This window comes from Camelus bactrianus, chromosome 9, assembly GCF_048773025.1.
Source record: "Camelus bactrianus isolate YW-2024 breed Bactrian camel chromosome 9, ASM4877302v1, whole genome shotgun sequence".
NCBI classification, from domain to species: domain Eukaryota; kingdom Metazoa; phylum Chordata; class Mammalia; order Artiodactyla; family Camelidae; genus Camelus; species Camelus bactrianus.
Genome location: NC_133547.1, coordinates 33,434,051 through 33,456,822, shown reverse-complemented (window position 1 = coordinate 33,456,822; position 22,772 = coordinate 33,434,051). Strand labels below are relative to the sequence as shown.

The 22,772-nt window shown below is 37.9% G+C and overlaps 1 protein-coding gene across 3 annotated transcripts; it reads right to left on the bottom strand.

Annotated features, from left to right (window-relative positions):
* Positions 1–1,313: 1,313 nt before the first annotated feature.
* On the bottom strand, positions 1,314–22,731 carry RTCA (RNA 3'-terminal phosphate cyclase). Of its 3 annotated transcripts, XM_074370043.1 has the most exons (11): positions 22,479–22,728; positions 22,280–22,380; positions 20,546–20,689; positions 18,071–18,194; positions 15,234–15,292; positions 13,757–13,898; positions 13,384–13,508; positions 12,264–12,322; positions 6,109–6,203; positions 4,860–4,964; positions 1,314–1,673 (listed from the first exon to the last, which is right to left on the bottom strand). In XM_074370043.1, the coding sequence occupies exons 1-11, from the start codon at positions 22,521–22,523 to the stop codon at positions 1,572–1,574; spliced, it is 1,101 nt and encodes a 366-aa protein (XP_074226144.1). In that variant the 5' UTR covers positions 22,524–22,728; the 3' UTR covers positions 1,314–1,571. The 3 variants fall into 3 exon arrangements, with proteins under 3 accessions (XP_074226144.1, XP_074226146.1, XP_074226145.1); XM_074370045.1 differs by lacking the exon at positions 6,109–6,203 and having other exon boundaries at positions 22,479–22,731; XM_074370044.1 differs by lacking the exon at positions 22,479–22,728 and having other exon boundaries at positions 20,546–20,704.
* Between the last annotated feature and the right edge of the window lie 41 nt (positions 22,732–22,772).

The following is a 22,772-nucleotide window of genomic DNA, read 5'->3' as shown; positions in this document are numbered from 1 at the left end:
AAGGCTTTGTGAAACTCAAGTGGTATGAATACTGTCTGAAAGCCACTGGTTAAAGAATATTCTTAAAGACCATTGTATGCATAGTATAAAATCAACAGAATTACTTGCATTAGGTGGTCATTAAGAAATGAAGAAAGAAGCATACTGAAATACAATTTTAGATATAGAAGTAGAAACAGAAACATAATTTTGCTTGGAAAAATAAATATCTTCCAGGAATTAACAAAAATTTCTTTGTGGTAGTCTCACCTTTATTTTGACCAAGCTGAGACTCAACAATAGTGACACACCCAAGCCCAGATTAATCATAAACTCATTGTGTACTCTGTTGACCTTAAATCTCTCGCTCCAAAATTCCCAGTCTCTGTATTCCAACCTACCTCTGTAACACTGCTGCGCACCTTGTCAGAAACAGTAGGTACCACATTAGTCTTAAGCCCCCCAAATTTATCACAACCCCTCCAACAACTATACTAGAAGTGTAGTTTTACTCTCAAATAAAAAGGTATTTCATATCTTATTTGTTATAGAAATGAACTTACAAAATTTACTTCCTGAAAATGAAAATAGCAAGCAATACTACCATCATCATCTTTAAAACAAATTGAACCCACTGTTCAAGGTCACAGAAATCACTGACAAGAATTACAGTAGTGTACATGGAGTCATTTTTTTTTCTTTATACTGTTTTATACAAGTTAATTCTGCACTTGCTGAATGTTTTATAATACCATCATAATATCATCCTCTGGATCTGTATCTTGAACTATGTTTTAATCATCACCAGATAAGGTCCAAGACAGAACTAAGTTTTAGTAAATTCCTCACTATATTACAACATGGCGTATTTAGCTGGTGTAGCAAACCAGTTTCATTTGAGTCACAACCGCAGCTGCCCACAGGGACCAGTAAGTAATCTAAATGCGGGAGCAGGCTAGATATAAGATAACTGAGAGTAATGAAAAGCACATTCTGTTCTTTTTTAATACTATAAGCCAAACAAAAACATACCTGGGGCTGATTTGGCCAAATCTACTAGGGTTGATACTTTGCAATTCTCATTGTTTAGTTTTCACAACATATTCAACAGATTCAAAATCAGTATTTACCAAGTGCCCTCTAAAAAGAAGACACGTGTAATTAGAATGAGACAATGCTTATTAAATGTTACTGCTGACAGAGCAGCGCATGTGCATAAAGCTGGCTCGTTATATTCTACATGAGATTTCAGCAAAGTGATTAAAATTACACACAAACTACAGATCAGATCTACATCCCTAACTTAAAACATTGTATCAAAAAGAAAAACACACTTCAGGTGAAAAGATTATTTTATTTCAATACTTCAATAATACTGCAATCAGTTCTCATACATATTCACCAACTCTTACATTTCACCGTCCGTATATATCTCAGGAGATACGGTCAAAGTGAGATTTCTCTGAACATTCTGTACTTCGTCTCCAAATTTAAGTCAGGTCCTTTAATAAGTTACTACTTACTGTTTTACAGTATTTATGAAGAGAATTAGTGCAATACATCACTGAGGTATCATTTAGAAGGCAAATACCCTATAGGTTTGGATTTGTCATCCCAATTCCTTGGCATTCAATAATGTAAGTGTCTTTAGAGGCATCTTCTTCGTCTTCTGATTTCTTCACAGTAAATTTAGCCTGAAACCAGAAGGCCATTTGGTATGTAAGTAACATAGGAGGGACAGAGGGAAGAGCCCATAACTTCAGCTCACATAGGCAGGTAGCTAATACCAAACTCATTTTATTGAAGCTAGAGATACAAAGATCAAATGACTCATGAGAAATTCAACAGCCTAGATATAAAACATTTTGTTCCAGAAGCATGTTTCTTGTTCAGAGATACACATACCTGTGGGTTTTGTCAGAATATACAGCCTGAGCCCCACTCTGTACCTAGTGAATCAGAAATCCCCCAGCAGTGCAGCTTAAGCAAGTATCAATTTAAAAATCCCAGTTGTTAATGGTAATGCATCTCCACTACCTACTTCCTACAACTTTTCTAAAGCATGGCACTGAAGCATTTATACTTCTTTTATCTTGTCAAGTATCAAATTACTTTAATTTCCCTGCCAATTTAATTCCCTAAATATACTATTTAAAAGATCTAGTTCAGAGCAGGAAGGCAAGGGGAGGTGACAGTTAAAAATATTCCTTCATCTTTATTGGGCTTAACCTTGTATTTTCCATTTGTTAACTAATTCAAGTTTAGCTTTGAAATATTTGATCTCTATCACTGTATTGTGAAAACATGATTTTTTTAAAAAAGCAAATGTATTCATTCTAAGAAAACTGACTAAAATCAAAACAACTGAGCAGGTTGACTGAATCTGTGACAAAGGTATGCTTAAAATCTTAGGATTCTTTGAAACAAAACCACCACTCTGAGGCCCTGTTGAACGTAATATTTACAAATTATTCCAGTTTCAGTATCATGTGGCAGTATGTTGACACATAGTGGACACTGCAAATTATTGTTGAATGAATAAACACTAAATCTGAATTCTAAGCTAGCTAGCCAAAAAATTTACATACTTTTATGTATATATACATATCTTTTCCAATTATAAGCACGATATAAATATGAAACACAGGTAACAGTTATGAAAATCATTTCTAGCCTATGCATAAACCTAAGGAACATGAGAAAAAGGCAGAGTTGAAATGAGCCGTAGGGACTACAGCACCGTCTCCCACTTTACTGATGAATGATTCGCACTGAAACACAGAATGACGAAGCAGCTTGCGTCCCAAGTTACTGAGTTAAAACACAACAAAGCTGAACAAGAAACCACAGCTAAAAATTCCAGTTTACAGCACTTTCCACTGTGAATTCACTTCAAATAACATGCGAGTGTCTACGACACGCATAGTGCTGCAGAAAGTGAAAACTACAATGAATACAACCTTGTCTCTGCTGTCAAGGAGGGCAGTCGACGTGGGGAGACAGGCAAATAAGAGCCACAAAATACAGCGTAAGGAGAATAGCAAAAAATACAGGCAAGTATCCTGACGTCAAATATAATCTGCCTTCCCCTCCTATGAAGCCTTGTCCCACAATTTAACCAAAATCTATCTACGCTTTCTAATAACAAAAAATGGAATGTATTATTAAGAATCATACAAATTAGGAGTAGGGCAACAGTGGCTTTGTGCTTGGTACACTTCTGTAATGCTTAATTTTTTATTACTCCTGTGCATTATTTTTATAATTTTTTAAAATGCTTAAGGTCAGCACCTTCCTTCATAAAATTCTGAGTTATAAATTTTATATTATTTTACAAAATTGCATTATGAAGACTAGAGCAAAATGGAAATATGCTACATGTGGCTGAAAAAGGCAAGAAATGAAGCTGCATGCATTAAATGTAAAGTAAAAAATGCAAAGAGAAACAATTTCAATGACCTAGGAGGAAACCTAGGTCATAAATATTTTGTTCTATGTTTAATCCTAAAACTTCTATAGTTTTAAGTTTTGCATTTTAACTGTCTACTTTCAAATAATGTACAAATCACACGCAGTGTAAGAAACTGGGAGTATTTTTCTCCTCCTGTCCCTTGTGCTGTTTTTGTCATGTATTTGGACATATAAACTTCACATTGTAATTGTTTGAATTAAACCATTATAATTTTTTTTAATTAAGAAAATAAAAAAAAAAAGAAAGATAATATGACACACAAATAAAAGCAAATATGCTTTTTTCACAGACTTGCATTTTAACAGCATAGCGGTTCTGGTTATTTTTAGAGTTCCTGTCACCAAGCACAGTGAAAATTGACAACAATGTAGTCTCAAATATCAAATTGGACTCATTACAGCAAGTGTCCGGCAGCATACATGAATAGGACCATAGTCTGACTTCTAATATCCTTCAACACATATCCTTCTATATTTTACACAGAGATTACTCAATCTTAATCTCATAGTAATCTTAATTACTGTAAACAACTCCATTATGACTAATTTTAAAATTAGAATCCCTTTTTAATGTTGAGAGTATACTGCAGTTATTAAATTTCTATGTATTATTGAAACATATTTCATGAGAACATCAAAATTCTCTTGTTTTTTCTCCTGAGTTATTTGGTTATTTGTTAACAAAACAATGTAAAAGGACAAAAAAAAAAAAAAAAGAGGAGGAAAATACCCGATGTCAAAGTGGTTTTACTGGCAAGGGGAGGTTATGGGCAGGTTCTTTCCTCTACTTTCCAGATTTTCTATAAAGAAATTAGTCTCAGATAAAATATACATCAACCTTTTTTTGGGGGGGGGGGTAATTTGGTTTATTTATGTATTTTTTTTTTTAATGGAGGTACCGGGGATTGAACCCAGGACCTTGTGCACGCTAGGCACTGCACTCTACCTATATATACCCTCCCCATCTCAAACTTTTTTTTTTAAGTTAAGAATCCTGTAGAAAGGGTATAAATATGAGCTTATTCAGTGTTAAATCCTTTTTCACTAAAAACTGTAAATTGCTCTTCTAAAATTAAGAGAGCTGGTAAATGTTAAAATTTTAGCAAACCTCAGTAGAATCACAAGAAAATAAAACATTTAAAATGTTATATAAATAATTTACATTTATAGCCAACTACAAATCCCTTCTGATTTGATTTCATAGTTCTCATTAAAATATCTTCACTTACTATAAGGCAGTACCCATCACACAGGGGCTTTGATTAAAGCACAGTCCTGCTACTAAGAAACTACCTGGTCTTGAGCAATTAAATTTAATTTATGATTACTATTAAGTTTTCTGATTATTAAAATTTGACCCCAAATTGGCCATAATAAAAATCAATTATTCTTTCTGATGGAATACTCACCTTCGCTAATTGTTCAGCAAAATGTATAGCCGTTTGTGTATGGAGTGTAACTGGTCCTGTTTTTATTTTGGAAATTCCAGTGGCTAATGCCATGAAAATAATCAGCTGTTGAAAAAAGAACAAAGAAGAAAAATCTCACACATTTACTAATATTTGGGGTTAAAATGCTACAGCTTTCCATATGAAAATACTACTAAAAATCAAAATAGCTAAAAAAAGCAAAAGTCTATTTCTTTAGGTTTCCAGAAGTCCTAAGATGATTAAAAAAAAAAACCCATGTTACCAAAAGTCTGCAGTGTAGCACAGAAATGCTTAGTACCAGTTCTCAATATAGTTTTTTAAAAATTAATGTTTAAGAATAAAACATAGAGTTGAAAGATACTATATTTAATCAGACCAACTGTCTTTGCAAGCTGGTATATATAATACGACAAGCTTCTTCCATGCTCTAAAACCACACTTTAACAGGTAAATAAATAAACTAATACATAATTACTCGAGTACAGAGTAGTAAGAAGGAAGAGACTAGAAATAAGGGAAACTGTCTTAAGATAAACTGGTCAAGAAATCTTGAAAAATACATTTCCAAACATAGACTGCTAATTAGAGATTAAGGAAGAAAATGCATGATAGAAAGGAAAATCTACCAAGACAGTGACCATAAAAAGACTGTATTCGGAAATATTCACTAGTTAAGTTTGAGAGGTCTCTGACACATCCAAGTGGAGAAGTTGTCAAGCACAAGGCATGTAAGTAAGTGGAGTTAAGGAGAAAGGTCTGGGCTAGCGATGTAAATTTAGGAGCTGTCAGCATACAGACAGGTACAGGTACGTAAGCCATGAGACTGGACAAAATAACTGAGGGACTCGATACAGATAAACAAAAGACGTGTGAGCCTAAGCCCAAGGGCTCTCCAAAACTTTGAGCTGAGAAGATGCAAACAACAACAAACTAGCACAGAGACTAGAATGCATGGCCAGTGAGGCAGAAAGATAACAGTATTTCAGAAATCAAGTGAAGAAAGTATTTCAAGAAGGAGAGTGCTCAATTGTGCCAAATGCTATAGCCAGGTCATGGTGAGAACTGAAAGTTGAGGTATATAAATTCCAGGATAATACTTCATAAGTGGACTGAATAAGGACATACCAATCAGTGTCTGAAAGTCAGTGACTAAAATTTATATTCAATCTAACGGCCCAACATTGAAATCTAATGGGCTTGAAGGCTTTTACTCTGAAAGTGTCACTACCTGGTCTTGCAGATACTCATCCACAGCACCACCATGTCTGAGGTTTGATAATAGCATTTCAGCAGCTTCAATCCCAACCCTGTCTGCATTAACACCTAAAACAGGCACAATGTAAAAAACACACAATTAACTACTAAGAAGCAAAAAGTTTAATATATCCAAGTTAGCACTGGCATAACTTCTTTCAGGCTCTGAATTCACCCAGTGCAACTTTGGGGAGAAGATCTTCATGTATATTTAATCTTCTGAGAGTTTAGCATATGCAGATACTTTATTAAAGGTACCAGTGGGAGGAAAAAAACAGGCTGCTTTGGTCCTACTTAAGAAGTACTAATTATAAAGTCAATTTATAACTAAGTTATGACCCTATAATACTATGCCTCGATTTCAAAATTTTAAATTTGCAATTCATATATGTTACAATTAGTCTGCAGGGAATTCCATTAGAGTTATAGGATTTTTTTAAAAGTCAAGAGAATACATTTTCATCCAAGGAAGAGCAGATAAAAAATTCTCAGATCAAACATTAAAAAGTTGTATTCCTTTAAAATTTGAACAAGTATTATTTTATTTTGAAAATAAGTCAGAATATCTATCCCCATGTTCTACTCCCTGCTTCTCCACACACACTGTAAATATTTGGTACAATGCTGAATACAAAATAAGTCCATAAGAAGTAGCAGTGGAATGTCAAGTGATTCTTTTATTCACTTTAAACTAAATGAACCCTTGGCTATAAATGAAAATGTCTTTTTAAAAATAAGAATGTGATTTTTATTTTATTTTATGTTTGGAAATTCATTTGACCATATATATGCTTTGATAAAATTTCCCAGCAAACTAGAAATCAAATTTTAACTATTTTTTCCTTTATTGCATTTATAATAATATAATAAATTTTCTATCTTCACAATATCAATTAGTCAAGTGTTTACATGACTGAATGAAATGGTTTGGAACATTTATGAATGTTGACTTCTTGGGAAGGTACTTTGACTCTTGTAGATGGGGATGGAGATGACGATACCTAAGTTGCAAAGTTGTTAAAAGTTACAGATAATATTTATAAAGCTTCCATAACCAAGACTAGTTCATAATAAGCTGTTAATAAAAACAGTTAATAATGAGCACCCACTGTGGGTGTACCATACTAAGTGATAGAAACTGGTGCCTTTGATAAGGAGACATAAAAAATACTTACCCTCTAACTCTCTGACATATGAGGAAGTGCCAAAGCTCTATGGTAGAAACTGTGTACCCAGTGAGAGCTCAGAAAAGGAACAGATCATAGGCTCTAGAATAACTTGAGAAGGTTTCACAGAGCACAAAGGACTCGAGTGAGTCCTTGAAGTCAAATATGCACAGAGGACATGAAGGACAAGGCAGGAGTCCCGGCTGTGCAGTGTTAGAGAACAGCAGGTGCACTGAGGTTTCTCCACCAAGTGGCAGAATCTCTCTCAGAGCATCCACATTCCCTCCTCCCCAGCCGCCCTGACAGTGGTGTGGTGGCGCCATTCGTAACGGTATGGACAGATTTACGTTACACCGTTACCAGCTATTGCTAGTGCTCTGCAGCTACTGTACAAAATGAAGTGAACGTGAGAAATCTTTCTTATTAGTGTTATGTTCCAAACAAAAAAGCAAAATCCTAATTTCTTCTGGAAATTTACTTCTTTTCTAACTGACAAATAATTTTCTGATATTTATTAAAATGATCTCGATTAATGGTTTATAATGTAACAAATTAAAATGAATATTCAATGATTTGGGGTTTCTTCTAGCTTATTAAAAGGACAAAACTATAAAATAGTCATCAGACTGAACAGAGAAAGCCAAAGGACTGATTAGGGCATCAGAGAGAGGCCATGAATTACCACATATTCTGAAGGAGGGTAGGAAGTGCTTACTATAGGCAGTTTCCACACAGGAAACAGAACTGAAAAGCCAGAGGCATCATTCATCTCAGCAGATTGATTTGATTTGTCTCATAGTAAAGAACAAAAGTTAGTGAAAGACAAGAGTAATCAACAAATACACAGATATTCAACAACATAAAGATAAAATACATTCCGTCCACACTCCAATCATACAAAGTTGGAAGGGATTCTTACACATAGATAACGGTTCAATCTCACTTTTCAGATAAGGAAAGCCCAGAGTCACTATGCAAGATAATGGCAGACATAGGACCAAAACTTAGGTCTCGCTCTCAGTTAAGTGCTCTCTGTCACAGTACATTGCCCTCATCCAAAACTGCAAGATCCTCTCCAATAAAACAAAACCTCACCTTTGTAACAGCATCAAAGAATGTTATTGCTGGAAGTTTTTCAGAGATTATTCGGGCTAATTCTCTCACTCAATAGATAAGGAAACTAAAATCAAAATGAAATGGAGCAGGACCCTATCTGGCCTTCCCAGGACAGACACCCCTCCCCTCATGTCCTCTGCCCGCCTCTTGTCTGTAGAAAAACTTTACTCAAAGAGTAAGTTTAATCAGAGAAATAAGAAAATACAGAAACAAAGGGAAACAGCCAACAAAACAAAGTAATAGTTTAGTCATTAAACAAAGTCAACGACCTGTATTTCCTCCTCACGGCCTACAGATAATATTCTGAGCCGTGTCCTTCGAGCTGCCCTGTAGATGCTGAAACCCCCGCCAGGTGGAAGAAGTGACCTGCATGACGACAGACTGAGCCACGACGGAAGCAGAACTGGCCTCAGAGAAATGGGAACAAACTCACCCTGGAGCTGAAGACTAACTGCACTGACAACAACCACGATGATGCTGGTCAGACCACATACGACTGACTTCAAGCTGACGGTCAGAGCTGACTGCGCTGTTCTGCGCGTAGCCCCCTCCCTCCGCCCGCACACCCCTGAAACCCCCCTTTAAAAGCTTTGCCCACTGACCAGCTGAGGGAGGGGAGGGTGGGCCTTTGGACAGGAGTCTGCCCTGCCCGACTCTGGTTGTCTGCCTCCAGAATAAAACAAACTTTCCTTTCTACCAACATGTGCCTCTCTCTGTACTGGCTTTCAAGCAGCAAGCAGCCAGACCTGCAGTTCGGTAAGAAAAACAGTTTTAGTAACTGAGACAATGACAAAGAACACTAGTTAGAACCTACTGCTTCTACCACATACAGTGGCATGGACAACCAGCCAATGTTGCTTCTGATAAGAACACTTAAACATTAGGATACAGAGTCTAGTAATTTTCTAGTAATTTAAATCAGAAATGAAAGAGGATCTAGACAATGGGAACCACGACATTGTCAGATCCTAAATATATTATACTACCCAGACCAAGAGAGAAGACCACAAGGTACCTTTGCATTTGCTAATGGCATCACCTTTGACTTAAGTGCCCAACAGGAAATAAGGACGGGCACCAGAAGGAGTCAGGCAACTTGAAAGGAACATTGCTCTATCTTCTATTCCCTCCCACAACTGTAAGTCTAAAAAGAAGTACTGTGCACTCTACATGCCTGTTGTCCAAAGACAACTTCAAAGAAAAAACTGTCTCATGTGACAAAGGGAAGAAAAGTTGATGGAACATTAGAAAAGAAAGTTTTTCAAGGCTGGCAATAGTTATTTCCAAGTATTGCTGGTAACAGAGAAATGGTTACTTTATGATGTCAATGCAACAGATCTAAAACTGTCATCTACCCTGGCAAACTAACTACCTCCGATGTGCACAAGTTGTAAATGTTTCCAGTTATCCAAGCTGGAAATCTAGCTCATTCTTCACCTTGCCTCCCTCACCTCCCATATCCAACTGATCACCACACTGTCTATTCGCTGTCCTAAGCACCCCCATGTCGGCACTCACCTCCGAGCCTCCGTCACTGCACCCTTGGTGTGGGCCCTCACCACTTCTGACCTGAACTGCTATAAGACTCTTGTCTTCCTGCCTCCACAACAGTTTTCCTCTAATCCTCTACACAGCTAGCAGACTTACTTCCGAAGATCTGATGTTACATCCTTCCTTAAAATCTTCATGTTTCTCAAACTCCTTTATAAGGCCTCTAAAGCCCTTTAAAATCTGTTGATGTCTCTAACCTCGTTCTCTCCTCTCTCCCACCCAGATCCTGTACTCATCATTTACGGCTATAGTTGCCCAAACACAGAACTACAATTTCATGTCAGCGCTTCCCTTTGTCCTTCCTCCTTAGCTCCCACTTTTCTATCTGGCTAACTTCTACTTATCTGCGGAATCCGCTGGAGGGTCACTCAACAGCACAAGACAGATTTGGGGTCGATAAGCCCCCAGAGAATTAGCTGTTCTCCTGTGCTCCTGTGGTGCCTGGGACACCACAATCACAGCACTGGGCTGTCTCCTCTGCCAGATGAAGCCAGGAGGCAGAAATGGTAGCTCTCACTTCCAAACCCTTCAAACACAGTACCTGGCACATCTTGGAACCCAATGATAATACAAACTGACCTCACATACCCCCCAATGCCTGCCAAGCACTTATTACTTGTAACATACGGGCTCCTAGACTCTGCTTTATATTTTGTGTTGTCTTTGCCCTCTCGAGACTGCTGAAGGCACTGCACGTAGTGGCTCACTATTCATGTTGACTCCTCACTGCAGCTAACAAGTGATGAGCATACACTAAATATGTACCTTTGATCATTATTTCTCAAACTTTATTATACCTTAGAAGTACCTGGAGAGCTCATTCAAACAGATTCCTGGGCCCCAATGCCCAAAACTCTAATCTGATACACTATGAGGGGGGCCCCAGAACTGGTGTTCCTAGCACACTCCCCGATGATGCCGACAGGCTGCCTGTCCACTAACCACACTTAAAACAGCACACGTTTAAACAGAATTCACTTATGTCGGGTCAAACGGAGATGCTAATTTTATCTATTCTATTATGCTGGTTAGAGCTGATACCCAACCAGGATCTAGATCTGCCAACTGAGCAGACTGAAATTACCTGAAGTTTCCTGTATGCAGCAGTAATAATGTGGGTAAACAGCACAGCGAGGGGAAGCATCTTTTAAAGATGCTACAAAGGAGGAATAAAGCAAACAACTACCAAACAACGAGAAGTTCAGCTAGAAGTCGCCTCAATGGCAAGAATAACTAAATATTAACAAACAAATGCATACGTGTATCTCCTCTCCCAAATACGCCAAATCTTAAACAAATTTACCTTTCACAAAAATACTCAATATTTTGGAATCAACATTGTAATAACTGATCAGGGAAGAACCATCAAGAAATGCTAAAACCACTGGATGAAAGTTATATGGATAGAGGATAACCAGATAGTCTCAAAGTATTATCCCAGATTATTTATTAATTACATAGGGAAAAGGAACCTTTACAGCAGACAGATCGGGAGGACACCACCTTAACCAAGTGATCAGTCAGCTTTACTGATAAAGGCAGACTGATGTTACATAAACCCTGATGTATGTGATACGGCAGAATGTACAAAAAAATCACCTGTGACTAAAAATGTTTAACCTGAATAAATCTAATCATGAGATAATCAGACAAATCCAAATTATGGAAAATTCCATGAGAAAATGGCCTGGACTTCTCAAAATGTCAGTATAATGAAAGGGAAAAAAGGTAAAGAGACTATAAAGAGACTATTCTGTGGTAAAAAGCAAACTAAACAGACATGACAACCAAATGCTGTGTGTGTGCAAAAAACCAAACCAAACCAAAAAAACAAACACAAAAACACCACATTGCTCTAAAGAATATTCTGGAGGCAACTGGTTATGTCTGAATATAACAGATTCTTTGGGTGTAAAATGGTACTGTGATCCCGCAGGTGTTGCTCCTTGGATGTACAGGCTGCAGTGCTCAGGGGTGAGACTTGGTACCTGCAACTCACATTGAAATGGTTCAGAAACACACACAACATGTAGCTAAAACGTTCATAACCAGTGAATCTAGGAAAACAGTATGCATGTTCACTAGCTGACCAATTCAACTTTTCTAAAAGCTTGAAATTTTTCAGAGTGTAAAGTTGGGGGAAAGACTGAAAGTTTAATTGATTCTAAAATAGAATCAGTTCACTGTGTCCTTTTAAATTTGCAGTCCTTCATTCTCTAACATTCTAATTGTGACCGGTAATTAAAGAATTTTACCCTAGCCCTGGGGACAGTGGACCCCGTTCATTCATCTGTACCTCGTTTACCAAGCGACGACCCAGCAAACAGACAGCCGGTGGATGTCTCAGCGATAATGCTACAAAGGGGGAAAAAAATGTTACTGCCCACGCCATAAATGTTCTAAACTTACATGCAAATACAACACCAGAGAACGGTGACTGTTAAAATATGCAGAATTTGATTTGGCTAGTGTATTGCAAAAGTGAAATTCTTCATACAGAGAGCAGCATGATCAGTATTCTCCATCTTCACCTGGGCATTAGCACTTCTGACAAGAAGTCACACTAGATTCTACTCAAAGGTGAGGAATGACGCTCCCAGAGGCTATGCCATCAGCACTGAGTGGTACTATTTCACACGGACACTGGACTATATTCCATGATTATCTTAAATGAAAAGGACTTTCTACAGAGATTTTTGGTTTTGTTTTATAGTTTTTAGATAGTATTATATGTAGAAAATGTATTTACTTTAAACCCTTTAACAGAAACTTTGAAAAAAGATAATTTAAAATTTAAGGAGGGTACAGCTTACTGGTAAGAGTGCACGCCTAGCATGCATGAGGTCCTGGGTTCAATCCCTGGTACCTCCACCGAAAGAAATAAATAGATAAACCTAATTACCTCCCAACTAAAAATAAATAAATAAAATTAAAATTAAATTTAAATATCCACAAAAGGTCCTTTTATTCTTCAAAAACATTAAAGCATTTTTCTAACACTTAAATCAATAATTCCTAATTGGGTTAATATACTAGTTACATTTCCTTTCTAAATATATCTTTGCCATATCTAAAATTTCCTTGTAAAATGATCTCACATTTGAGGTACAGAAAAGCAATTGGAAATATCTCTCTTAGGATCGTCTTCAAAGACTAATGTCTGAGTACCTTAAACATTTAAGTTCACTATATAAACAAAAAGGCTCTTATAACGTAATAAAAGGTAAACTGTCCTCAGAAAAAAATTCAGAATAAAATAATCATAATTCATCATACTGTTGTTTTAAGTAGGAATGCCCTTAAAAATGTCTTCTTAAAACTATAAATGTAAACAAAAAAACTACAAATCTTTAATTAAAATGGGAAAATTACTTCAGGGCTCTCAACCAACGTCTAGAAAAAGAATACTGTCTCACATGATTCCATTTCCATTGCCAAAAGCTTGGTCTTTAGGTTCCTGAACAGGCTGGATGTTAACATACAGATCCCTTATCTCCTTTCTGATGCATCTTACGGCTGCCGCCGCCATATCTTTTGCTACCTATTTTGGCAAGACAGAAAAATAGAATAAAATAAATTATTTTGACAATTGCTTTCAAGTCTTCAAATACATATAACTAATAACTTTTACAAGCATCCTATAAAAACTCAATGTTCAAGAGTAGAGAGCACAGAAAATACTTTACTCTCTTCATTAAAAATTTAAATTCTTTCAATAATTTCAAAATTTAGACGATACAATACTTATCAAGACATACATACACTTCTAAGAACATCTAAATAACTTACTTTAAATGGCAAAACACCAGCAACAAAAGCTCTTCCATATATCTTCGTCACAGAGCCACGGTCAGTTAAATTTATTGGGTTCAACTGTTTAACTGGCGACATTCGGACAATCACTTCACCACCCCCTTTTGGGTAGTAGCCCCTATGAAAAGCATGATAAATACATAAACTGACTGCATGACCAAAAAAAAGCTTAATATTTGCAATAAAATAACATGGGAATGATACCCAACCATAAATTTCATGTTTGAAATTTCCAAATGCTTTAGATCAGTGCTGTCCAATATCACAGACTCAAGCTACAGTAACTATTTAAATTTAATAAAATTTAAAACTCAGCTCCCCAGTCATTTTAGCCACATTTCAAATGCTCAATAGACACATGTAGCAAGTGACTACCATACTGGACAGATAGGGAACATCCCTCAATGCAGAAAGCTCTATTTGACAGTGCTACTTCAAAATATAAATTCCTTTATGGTAGGAACTTTGTCTATTTTACTCCTGCTATATTCCAGTGCCTAAAACATTGTCCGGCACACAGTAGGTGCTCAATAAATAGATGGTGGCCCTTTAGTAGCTAAACCACTAATAAAACTGTAACTCAAATATTTAGTGTCATTTACTCTACAGAGGACGCTGAGAACACACAGATGAGGAAGACAGTGCTCCTACCCACAGGAGCGCCCCCATCTGGCAGGACGGGTCTCCAAGTATAACCTATTAGAACACAAGTCAGGCTGTACGAAGGCCTACAATAGGGGTAAAGATGTGAATTCCATCCGAGGCACAATCACTGATAACTCACAAAAAGAAATTACAAGCTTCATTTTTAAAAAAACACAGGATTTCCAGTTTTTAGACGAGCAGGGGAAGAAAAACATGAACAAAAATATGAAAGTCCAAAGGTACACAGTATGATTAAGGAATGGCAGTGATCGTGTAGTTAGAATACATGATACGCTGAAAGGAGGGGAAGAGAATGAAGCTAGAACAGTAACTAGGAATGAGACTGCAAAGCACTTAAATTCCACACCAAAAAATCTAGCCTTGTTATTATGTGGCAGAAGGGAAGCCTTACAGAGTAGAAACCTGAATGCCCAATGTGTTTCTTAGGAAAATAACTGGTGGCACTGTGGAAGAGAATCCCTTTTATGACCTTGAAGTGCCCAGTCCGGCTGTCTGCACAGAGTGAGCATTCAGTTTGTGCTGAGCATGCATAACACCAGATATGAAGGTACCTCAGTACAGTAATTCCCTTGAAACTATTTCTCCCAAGAAACAAGCGAACATCCTATAAGGCTGCTTTCAAGTCCTCATGCCCATTTATTGTTTTTAAGTCACAAAGTACAACCATTTCCGACAAGAAATGTCATGTATTTAAGCGGATTGCAGAATAGTAGTTCTCTAAGGTCTAACTTCCCTACTATTTTGAGCATAAGTTGTGGGTCAAAGGGCTAAGAAATAAGTAACTTACCTCATTTTAATGTCACAATTAAACGTGAAACCAAATTTTTCAACAATTGGCTTGAAAACCTGAAAAATTGTTAAAATTAGATTATTGTTACTTTAACCACAAATATGCACTGATTTCAACAAGCATATTTGGTGCTCTGCACTGAACTAGTAATGAGGTACTATAGATAAACAGTGGTATAAAAATGTGTAGGCTAGTTCTATTTTTAAAATAAAATAATTGACATGTAGCTAAAATTAAAAGTTTAACATTTAATTAGTCAGGGATGTGTAAGTCTATCTAATGAAAAAAATATCAGAACTCAGGATACTTGATTCCAGTGGTTATTTGCTCCACAGGCCAGTATTTCCTAACCCTTCTCAATATGATGCACCATAAGAAATTAGGGGCTGTTAGTGAGAAGCATTCCATTCTGCCTTCTCAGCTTTTTTTATATAGTTGAACTCTCACTGCATACACAATGTCTTATCCTTTTTTTCCATTTAACATTATAGACAAAAGCATTTTCCAAAATTCATAAAATTCCTCCTAAAAAATATTTGAATGACTACATGGCATTCTAGTATAATCATTCTCCAAGTTTTCATTACATAAAGATATATATTATATAGTATTAATTATAGTATATAATGCTCTGCTTCAATACGTTTAACATTATCTTTTGCTGCATTTTGCAATATTTAACTAGGGTCATTTCCTTGAAGCAGAATTACTAGGTAAAGAGAGATTAACTTTAACTTTCATTATACATCCTATCAAACTGAATTTTAAAAGATTGTACCATACATAAAATGGCAAAAAAAAAAAATTCAACTGAAATCTGAGGATATCAAGTGCTGGAGAAGATGAAGAAGAGATGAAACTCTCCTACAGTGCTGGTGAAAAGGCAAAACAATGCAGCCACTTTGGACACCAAAACAATTTAGCAGTTTCTCACAAAGTTATATATATATGCACTTACTATTACAACTTAGCAATCCCTCTCTAGGTACTTACTCAAGAGAAATGAAAACAAGTTCACACAAAAAAAAACCTGTATGTGTTTGTTTATAGTGACTTTACTCATAATCGCCCCAAACTGGAAACATTCCAAGGTCCTTCAACTGATGAGTGGATAAACTGGTACATCCCTCTTACACAACAGTCCTTAGCTTTTACTGCTGATAAAGCAACATGGATGAATCTCAGAAGTATTGTTAAGTGGAAAAAAATAGACTCAAAGGCTACATACAGTATTATTCCTTTACATGACACCCTGAAAAAAGGCAAAACCACAAAAGAAACAGATCACTGGTTGCCACGGGCTGAGGGGCGGACTGACTTTATAAAGAGGGATGACAGAGTTTTTTACAGTAATTCTCTATCTTGACTGTGGTGGCTGGTTCATAACCATATGTCAGAAATCACAGAACTGTACACTGAAAAGGGTGACTTTTAGTACAAATAATTATACCTCGATAAACCTGGGGGAGAAAAGAACACTTTTTTCTCCCACTAGCTGTATGAGCATGCCAATACTGAGTATTACCATTTTAAAAATTTGTACCCAACTCAAGGTCCAAGGTACAGCACAGGGAACTATATTCAGTACCTTGTAATAGCCTATAATGAAAAACAATATGAAAAGGAATAAATATGTGTATAACTGAGCCACTATGCTGTACTCTAGAATTAACACAACACTGTAAATCGACTATCCTTCAATAAAAAAATAAAAATTTATAGTCAAAATATAGTATTTTTTTAAATTTTATTTTATTGTGGTTAAGAAATTTTAACATGAGATCTACTCTCCTAACACATTTTTAAGCATATAGTACATTATTGGTGACTATAGTTACAATGTTGTACAGCAGATCTCTAGTGTTTATTCATCACTTAATTGAAAACTTTATGCCCGTTGATTATTAACTCCCCACTTCCCCCTTCTCCTCACCACCATTCCACTCTCTGAATCCATGAATTTGAGTACTTTAGAAATCTTATGTAAGTGGAGTCATGCCAGTACTGTCTTTTGTGACTGGCTTATTTCACTCAGCATAATGTCCTCAAGGGTCATCTGTGTTGTCACATACCCTAGAAATTCTTTATTTTTTAAGGCTAAATAGTATTCCATTGTATGTATATACCACTTTTTTTTTAATCCTTGCATCCATCAATGGACATTTAGGTTATTTCCACATCTCGGCTATTATGAATAATGTTGCAATGAACATGGGAATGCTAGTATCTCTTTCAGATTCTGATTTTAACTCTTTTGGATAATACCCAGAAGTGGGGTTGCTGGATTATATGGTAGTTTTGTTTTTAATTTTTTGAGGAAAAGCCATCTGTGTTTCACAGTGGTTGCACCATTTTGCATCTCCACCAACAGTGTACAAGGGTTACAATTTCTCCACACCCTCACCAATCTTGTCAACATAGTATTTAATTTTTCTTTTGAGTTTTTTCTTCCAAATTATAATCCATTTATTTAGAAACAGACTATATATATATAGTCTGTTTATATATATAATAATATAATTATATATATAATATATATATAATTATATATATAATAATATATAATTATATAATACTTATATAATAAGTAATATAATGTATATGATAAATAACTTGAGGGTTTTAAAGAACTCATGATAAACACTGTTCTAAGATACAACACACAATCTAAAGTAAACCTAATCCCTTATCCTCTTCCACAATAGAACCAGACACCATGAAGTAATACACAGGTACGTATACAAAAACACTCAAGATACATTTAAACAGAGAATGGAGGTCCAGAAGAAGATATGAGGTCATCTTAGTTTGTCAACAGCAACAAAAGCCCTTACCATGGCCGTGTAATCTATCTGTGGTGCCATTTCAGCATTAGTTCCACCTTTCAAACGAAGTTCTGACGGAGAAGCAGCAAAGAGGACACAGGGCATTGAGACCTGCATCAAGAGGCACACACTCCTAAAGAGAAGGCAGGATAGCTTAGTTGCATTTTCTTTTTAAAGTCTCAAGAAAGAGACATGATTACACATCACAATTAGCCGAAGCACAGACGACTGGGAAGGCAGGTACATGCTCTCAAGTTAAAAGTTAAAAAACACTCCAGTGACTGAATAATAACATCATGGATCCTAAAGAAAGATAATATTTCACAGTAGAAGGAACTGACCTTAAATGATAAGCAAATCTGGGTTTGAATCCAATACTAAATACATTAGCTGGGTGTTCTTAGGTAAGTTCTAACACTTTTCTTTGTATTACAAAGAAGCAAAAAATTAATAAATAAATAAAATAGAAGTATCTTTGTAAGGTTTTTATAAAAGGACTCTTGAAATTAACAGTTTATGAAAATGCATTCAAAACCATCAAGGTCTAGAAATATTCTAATGATTATATCTGAGTCTCCACCATGCACAAGGCATGGTTCCAGATACCAAGCTAAGATAAAGTTTCTACCATCATGGAATTTGTGATATGACAGAGTAATATTTTACAAAGACTGATAGCTAAATATTTACATGGAAAAAAAACCTTCAAGGAAATAATCCTTGTGTAACTCACCTCTGTTTGGTCCTTATGGTCAAATGTGAGAAATCACAAGAAATAATTATAGACTATGTAGCATTTTATAAAACAAAATGGTGAGATTTCCTAAATGAGTTGCTATCTCCCTTCTTATCCAAAGTGAAGGGGAAGCAATCATGTTAATACGTAGACTGTAGTTTGAAAGGGAGTTCAACGTAGCCTCTACATACCAAGATAGCCTTTACTTATGGCAAGGGTGTGTGTGCACTGAATTAGACAGCCTCTAGCACTGATAATGCATTTCACTAACTCAGTAAATATTTAGTGACCGTGTGTTAGGCATTGTAAGAGAAAATGTATGCAATATAATTCCTATTGGCAAGGAGTTGCACCTAGGAGTAAGCGAAAAAGACATGGAAATGTTTAGCTTACTACAAACCATAGGTTGATAACTACTAAACTTCTGTTTATTCCCTCTGAGGAACCCAACATAGTTAAGTGTTTCTTTTCCACTGGATAAAAATCAGATTCCAAGAATAGTAAAGAAAAACCTTAACTTTAGAGTAAGGAGTTGCAAAGACAAAGGTAGACACCTGAGAAAACACATGGTGCTGTAATTCCAATTAGGGATGAAAACGTTACAATGTGAGTAAGTAAGATGTGTTTTCTTGCTTGGAACAAGCTTATTTTACACTCCTGAATGGAGCTGGATTATCAATTTTAAACTCATTTCCCAGACATTCTAGGGGATTAGAAGCCAGAAGGCCTGGAGTCTAATTCGACTTCTCGTCCTGACTCTATGACCTCGGACAAAGCACGTAACACCAGAAGGGCTTCATTCTCTCATTCACAAAATGGAGGAAGGGTCGGAATACATGGTTTCTATTTTCTCTCCTGTAGCTTCAAAATTCTATTTTTTAGAATGTTAGTTAATTTGTAGATAGTTGGTTAATTGTAACTTCCCCCCCTTTTTGTACAGGAGAATGCCTGGGATACCTCAAAATTCTCTAGTTCCCTTAGCAAACATCACCTTGGGCCTAACAGCAAATCCCTTTTCGTGGAGGTCTATTCACATCGTAACTTAAATCTCAATTAGCACTAAACATTTTCTTAAACTAAAAAAATCATAATCTATTAAAACAATAATTTCTGAAACAAACTGGCATTAGGTTTACAGTACTGTTTCTTATTCTATCAAATTTCCTGGTAAATGGATAGGACTCTGGTAATCAACCAATAATACAGAAAACACAAAAACTTCTCTCCATGTTTTGTCAATAAAAGGAGGGATTCCTGGAAAAGGATAAAGTGTCAATTTAATTGTTAAATATCCATTTTCCAGTGGGGGGGGACCAAGATCACATCCAGAAATTTATAGAGTTGCATAAGTATCTATTAAAAGATGACAAAAATACCTAGACTAAAAGTAGAATTCTGTTCATAACTAGCTGTAAGCCAAGAACTATATATGCTACAACACAAAGACTACTGTCACTACAGAGCATGAAAACAGTCGTTCCCAAATATTCATTTTCTAAACAATAAAAAGTAAAGAAACAAATACGCTATACTATACCTAGGAGAGAATTGCTACAGTTAATAAGCAATTAGGCACCAGAAACTTTAGTCTCTCACCCTGAAAGATAAATCTTTCAGCTCCATTTTAAAAGTAAGGAAACTAGAGCTCAAAGAGGTTAAACAACTTGTCCACTAAGCGGCAGTACCTGTACCTGCATCCAGGTCTGACCCCAGAACCCACGCCTAAGTAGAACATGAGCGACACATACCCTGCTGTCTTGGTATCTGCTGTGTGGATTCCACCTTTGATCTTCTCAGGTGTAAACATGATTTCTGTTGAGCCGATTTCCGCCCCCTCCAGTTGCCCATCGCACAAATCTCGGATCATTTCCAGTCCAGATAAATGTTGAGGCCTTCAGGTCATAATACTGCATCAAAACGTGTGCATTCAGACTGCCTATATCCCCACATTTTATGACTCATTTAAAAAACTGCAATGGCAAGAAAACAGCAAGGGCTAACCGCAGTCAGTGCTATGTATCTTCAGTGTCAGAGCTTCCTTTTGGGTTTTTATGCACCGAGGCTACCTGCTAGTAGGCATCTTTTTAAGGGGTCCTTCCAGAGCAGTTATTTTGGCTATAAACACATACACTGATATATTGTTGCAAATTAGAAGTGTGCAAAAGAGGAAAACTAATAAAACTACGTAAGTGCCACCAGTCTCGCTTGCACTTCACTGAATAATCTAGGGCACCTGTTAAGGGCTGAATTGTGTAAAAAGAGTCCTAACCCATTCTCACTGGGGGCCTTACAAAAAGAAGAGATTAGAACAGAGAGAGAGAGAGATGAGGGGTGCACATGCACAGAGGGATGACCATGAGAAGAGGCACAATGTGAGTGGCTATCTCCAAGCCAAGGAGAGAAGCCTAGAACAGAACCTTCCCTATGGCCGTCAGAGGAAACCAGACCTGTCAGCATCTTGATCTTGGACTTCCAGCCTCCAGACATGTGAGAAAATAAATCTCTGCTGTTTAGGCCGCCTAGTCTGCAGCATTTTGTTATGGCAGCCCTAGCAAACTAGTAAGGCACCTAACACAGCCTTAACGAATTCAGTTCCCTACTGGTGAAACGGACTGCTGCAAACTACTGCTGTGACAAAGGGAATTAACGTTCCCACATACCAGTAACGGCCTTTTAATAACTTCAAAATGGAGTGTGGATAAAAGACTAAGAATTAGCTGACCTATTAGGATGAAACATATATAAAATACATACAAAGGAATCAGTCTGGCTTCAACCTGGCTCCTCTTCTAACAGGTGCACATACCTGACACCTATCTGGTGGCATACCTAGCTTCCCAGACAGAAGAAACAAGGTCAAGTGTCAATGTTTTTCCTCTCCACAACTGGTAATTCTGGTCAGCTTCCTATACATCTGAATGACAGCTGGAATAACACATCTCAGGGGTCTTTCCTGTTCTAAGGAGGCTGAAATGTGCGACAGCTGAGAATGCACTGGTTAAAAAGTGGAGTTTTCTCTGTCCGGAGAGGTTGCTCTGCCCTGATGTATCTTGCCTGCTGTTTCGACCTCTCCGGGTACTTGGAATGCCTAATGCGGTGCGGAAACATTTTAAAAGATAACTCATGAGGAAAGACAGTTCTAGCCAAATAGATAAACATGGGCCTATTTTCTGTTGCCCTTTCGAGGCTTTCAAGACTGCACAAGTCGGGCTACGGATAACCGCCCAGGCAGGAGCACTGGCCCCGGGACCCTGCGGCCCGGGTGCAGAGTCCTCAACCATGGGGCCGGGATGTTCTCAGCATCACCGCCGGGCTCCAGATTTCCCGGCCCCCGCTACCCCTCCAACACCCCCGACCCGCCTCCCCCGCCAGGTCCCAAACCTCGCAGCCAGGCCCCCACCTTCCAGTCCCACAGCTATCCCCCTGTGGGATATCCCCCGGTCCCCAGCCCCGCGCCCCCACCCTCCAGCCACCCGACTTACCTGAGGCCAGGCGTGCTGCGGCCGGCTCGGATCTTCTGCACCCGCAAGGTGAGGCCCAGCAGACAGCTCAGGGCCGTAGACACCCTCAGGATCTGCCCGCCCTGGTGCGGAGAGACGAGAGAGCACATCAGACGGGAAAGCCCTGTGCGCCAGGCCGGGCGGCAGCCGCGACGCGCCAGGCCCCCGGCCCCGCACTCACCCCTTCCATGATGCCGCCGTCCACCTCCACCCGCGGCGCTGCCATGGGGGGCGCCCCGCGGACGGGCCCGCGGCCACGCAGCCTCGGCTCGAGCGGGAAGGACAAGAGACGCGGGCTCCGGCCCCGCAGCTCGAAACCTCGGTGCTCGCTGGGGCCCCGGGGCTGGGTGTAAAGGCGGAATACAAGCCTGCTCCCGGGACACCCGACTCAGCAGAAACGCCGCAGACGCTCAGCGGCCAGACGCCGGGTTCCAGGCGCCCGCAGCCAGTGCGCGTGCGCGTGCGCGCCGCGCGG

What these genes read in the sequence shown, in the direction of transcription:
- RTCA (XM_074370043.1), bottom strand. Translation starts at nt 22,523, where the DNA reads ATGGCAGCGCCGCGGGTGGAGGTGGACGGCGGCATCATGGAAGGG. An exon ending in ACGGCGGCATCATGGAAGGG is followed by an intron (nt 22,381 to 22,478) that starts GTGAGTGCGGGG and finishes TCTCCGCACCAG; the next exon opens with GGCGGGCAGATCCTGAGGGT. An exon ending in ATGAGTATCTGCAAGACCAG is followed by an intron (nt 4,965 to 6,108) that starts GTAGTGACACTT and finishes TTTTTTCAACAG; the next exon opens with CTGATTATTTTCATGGCATT.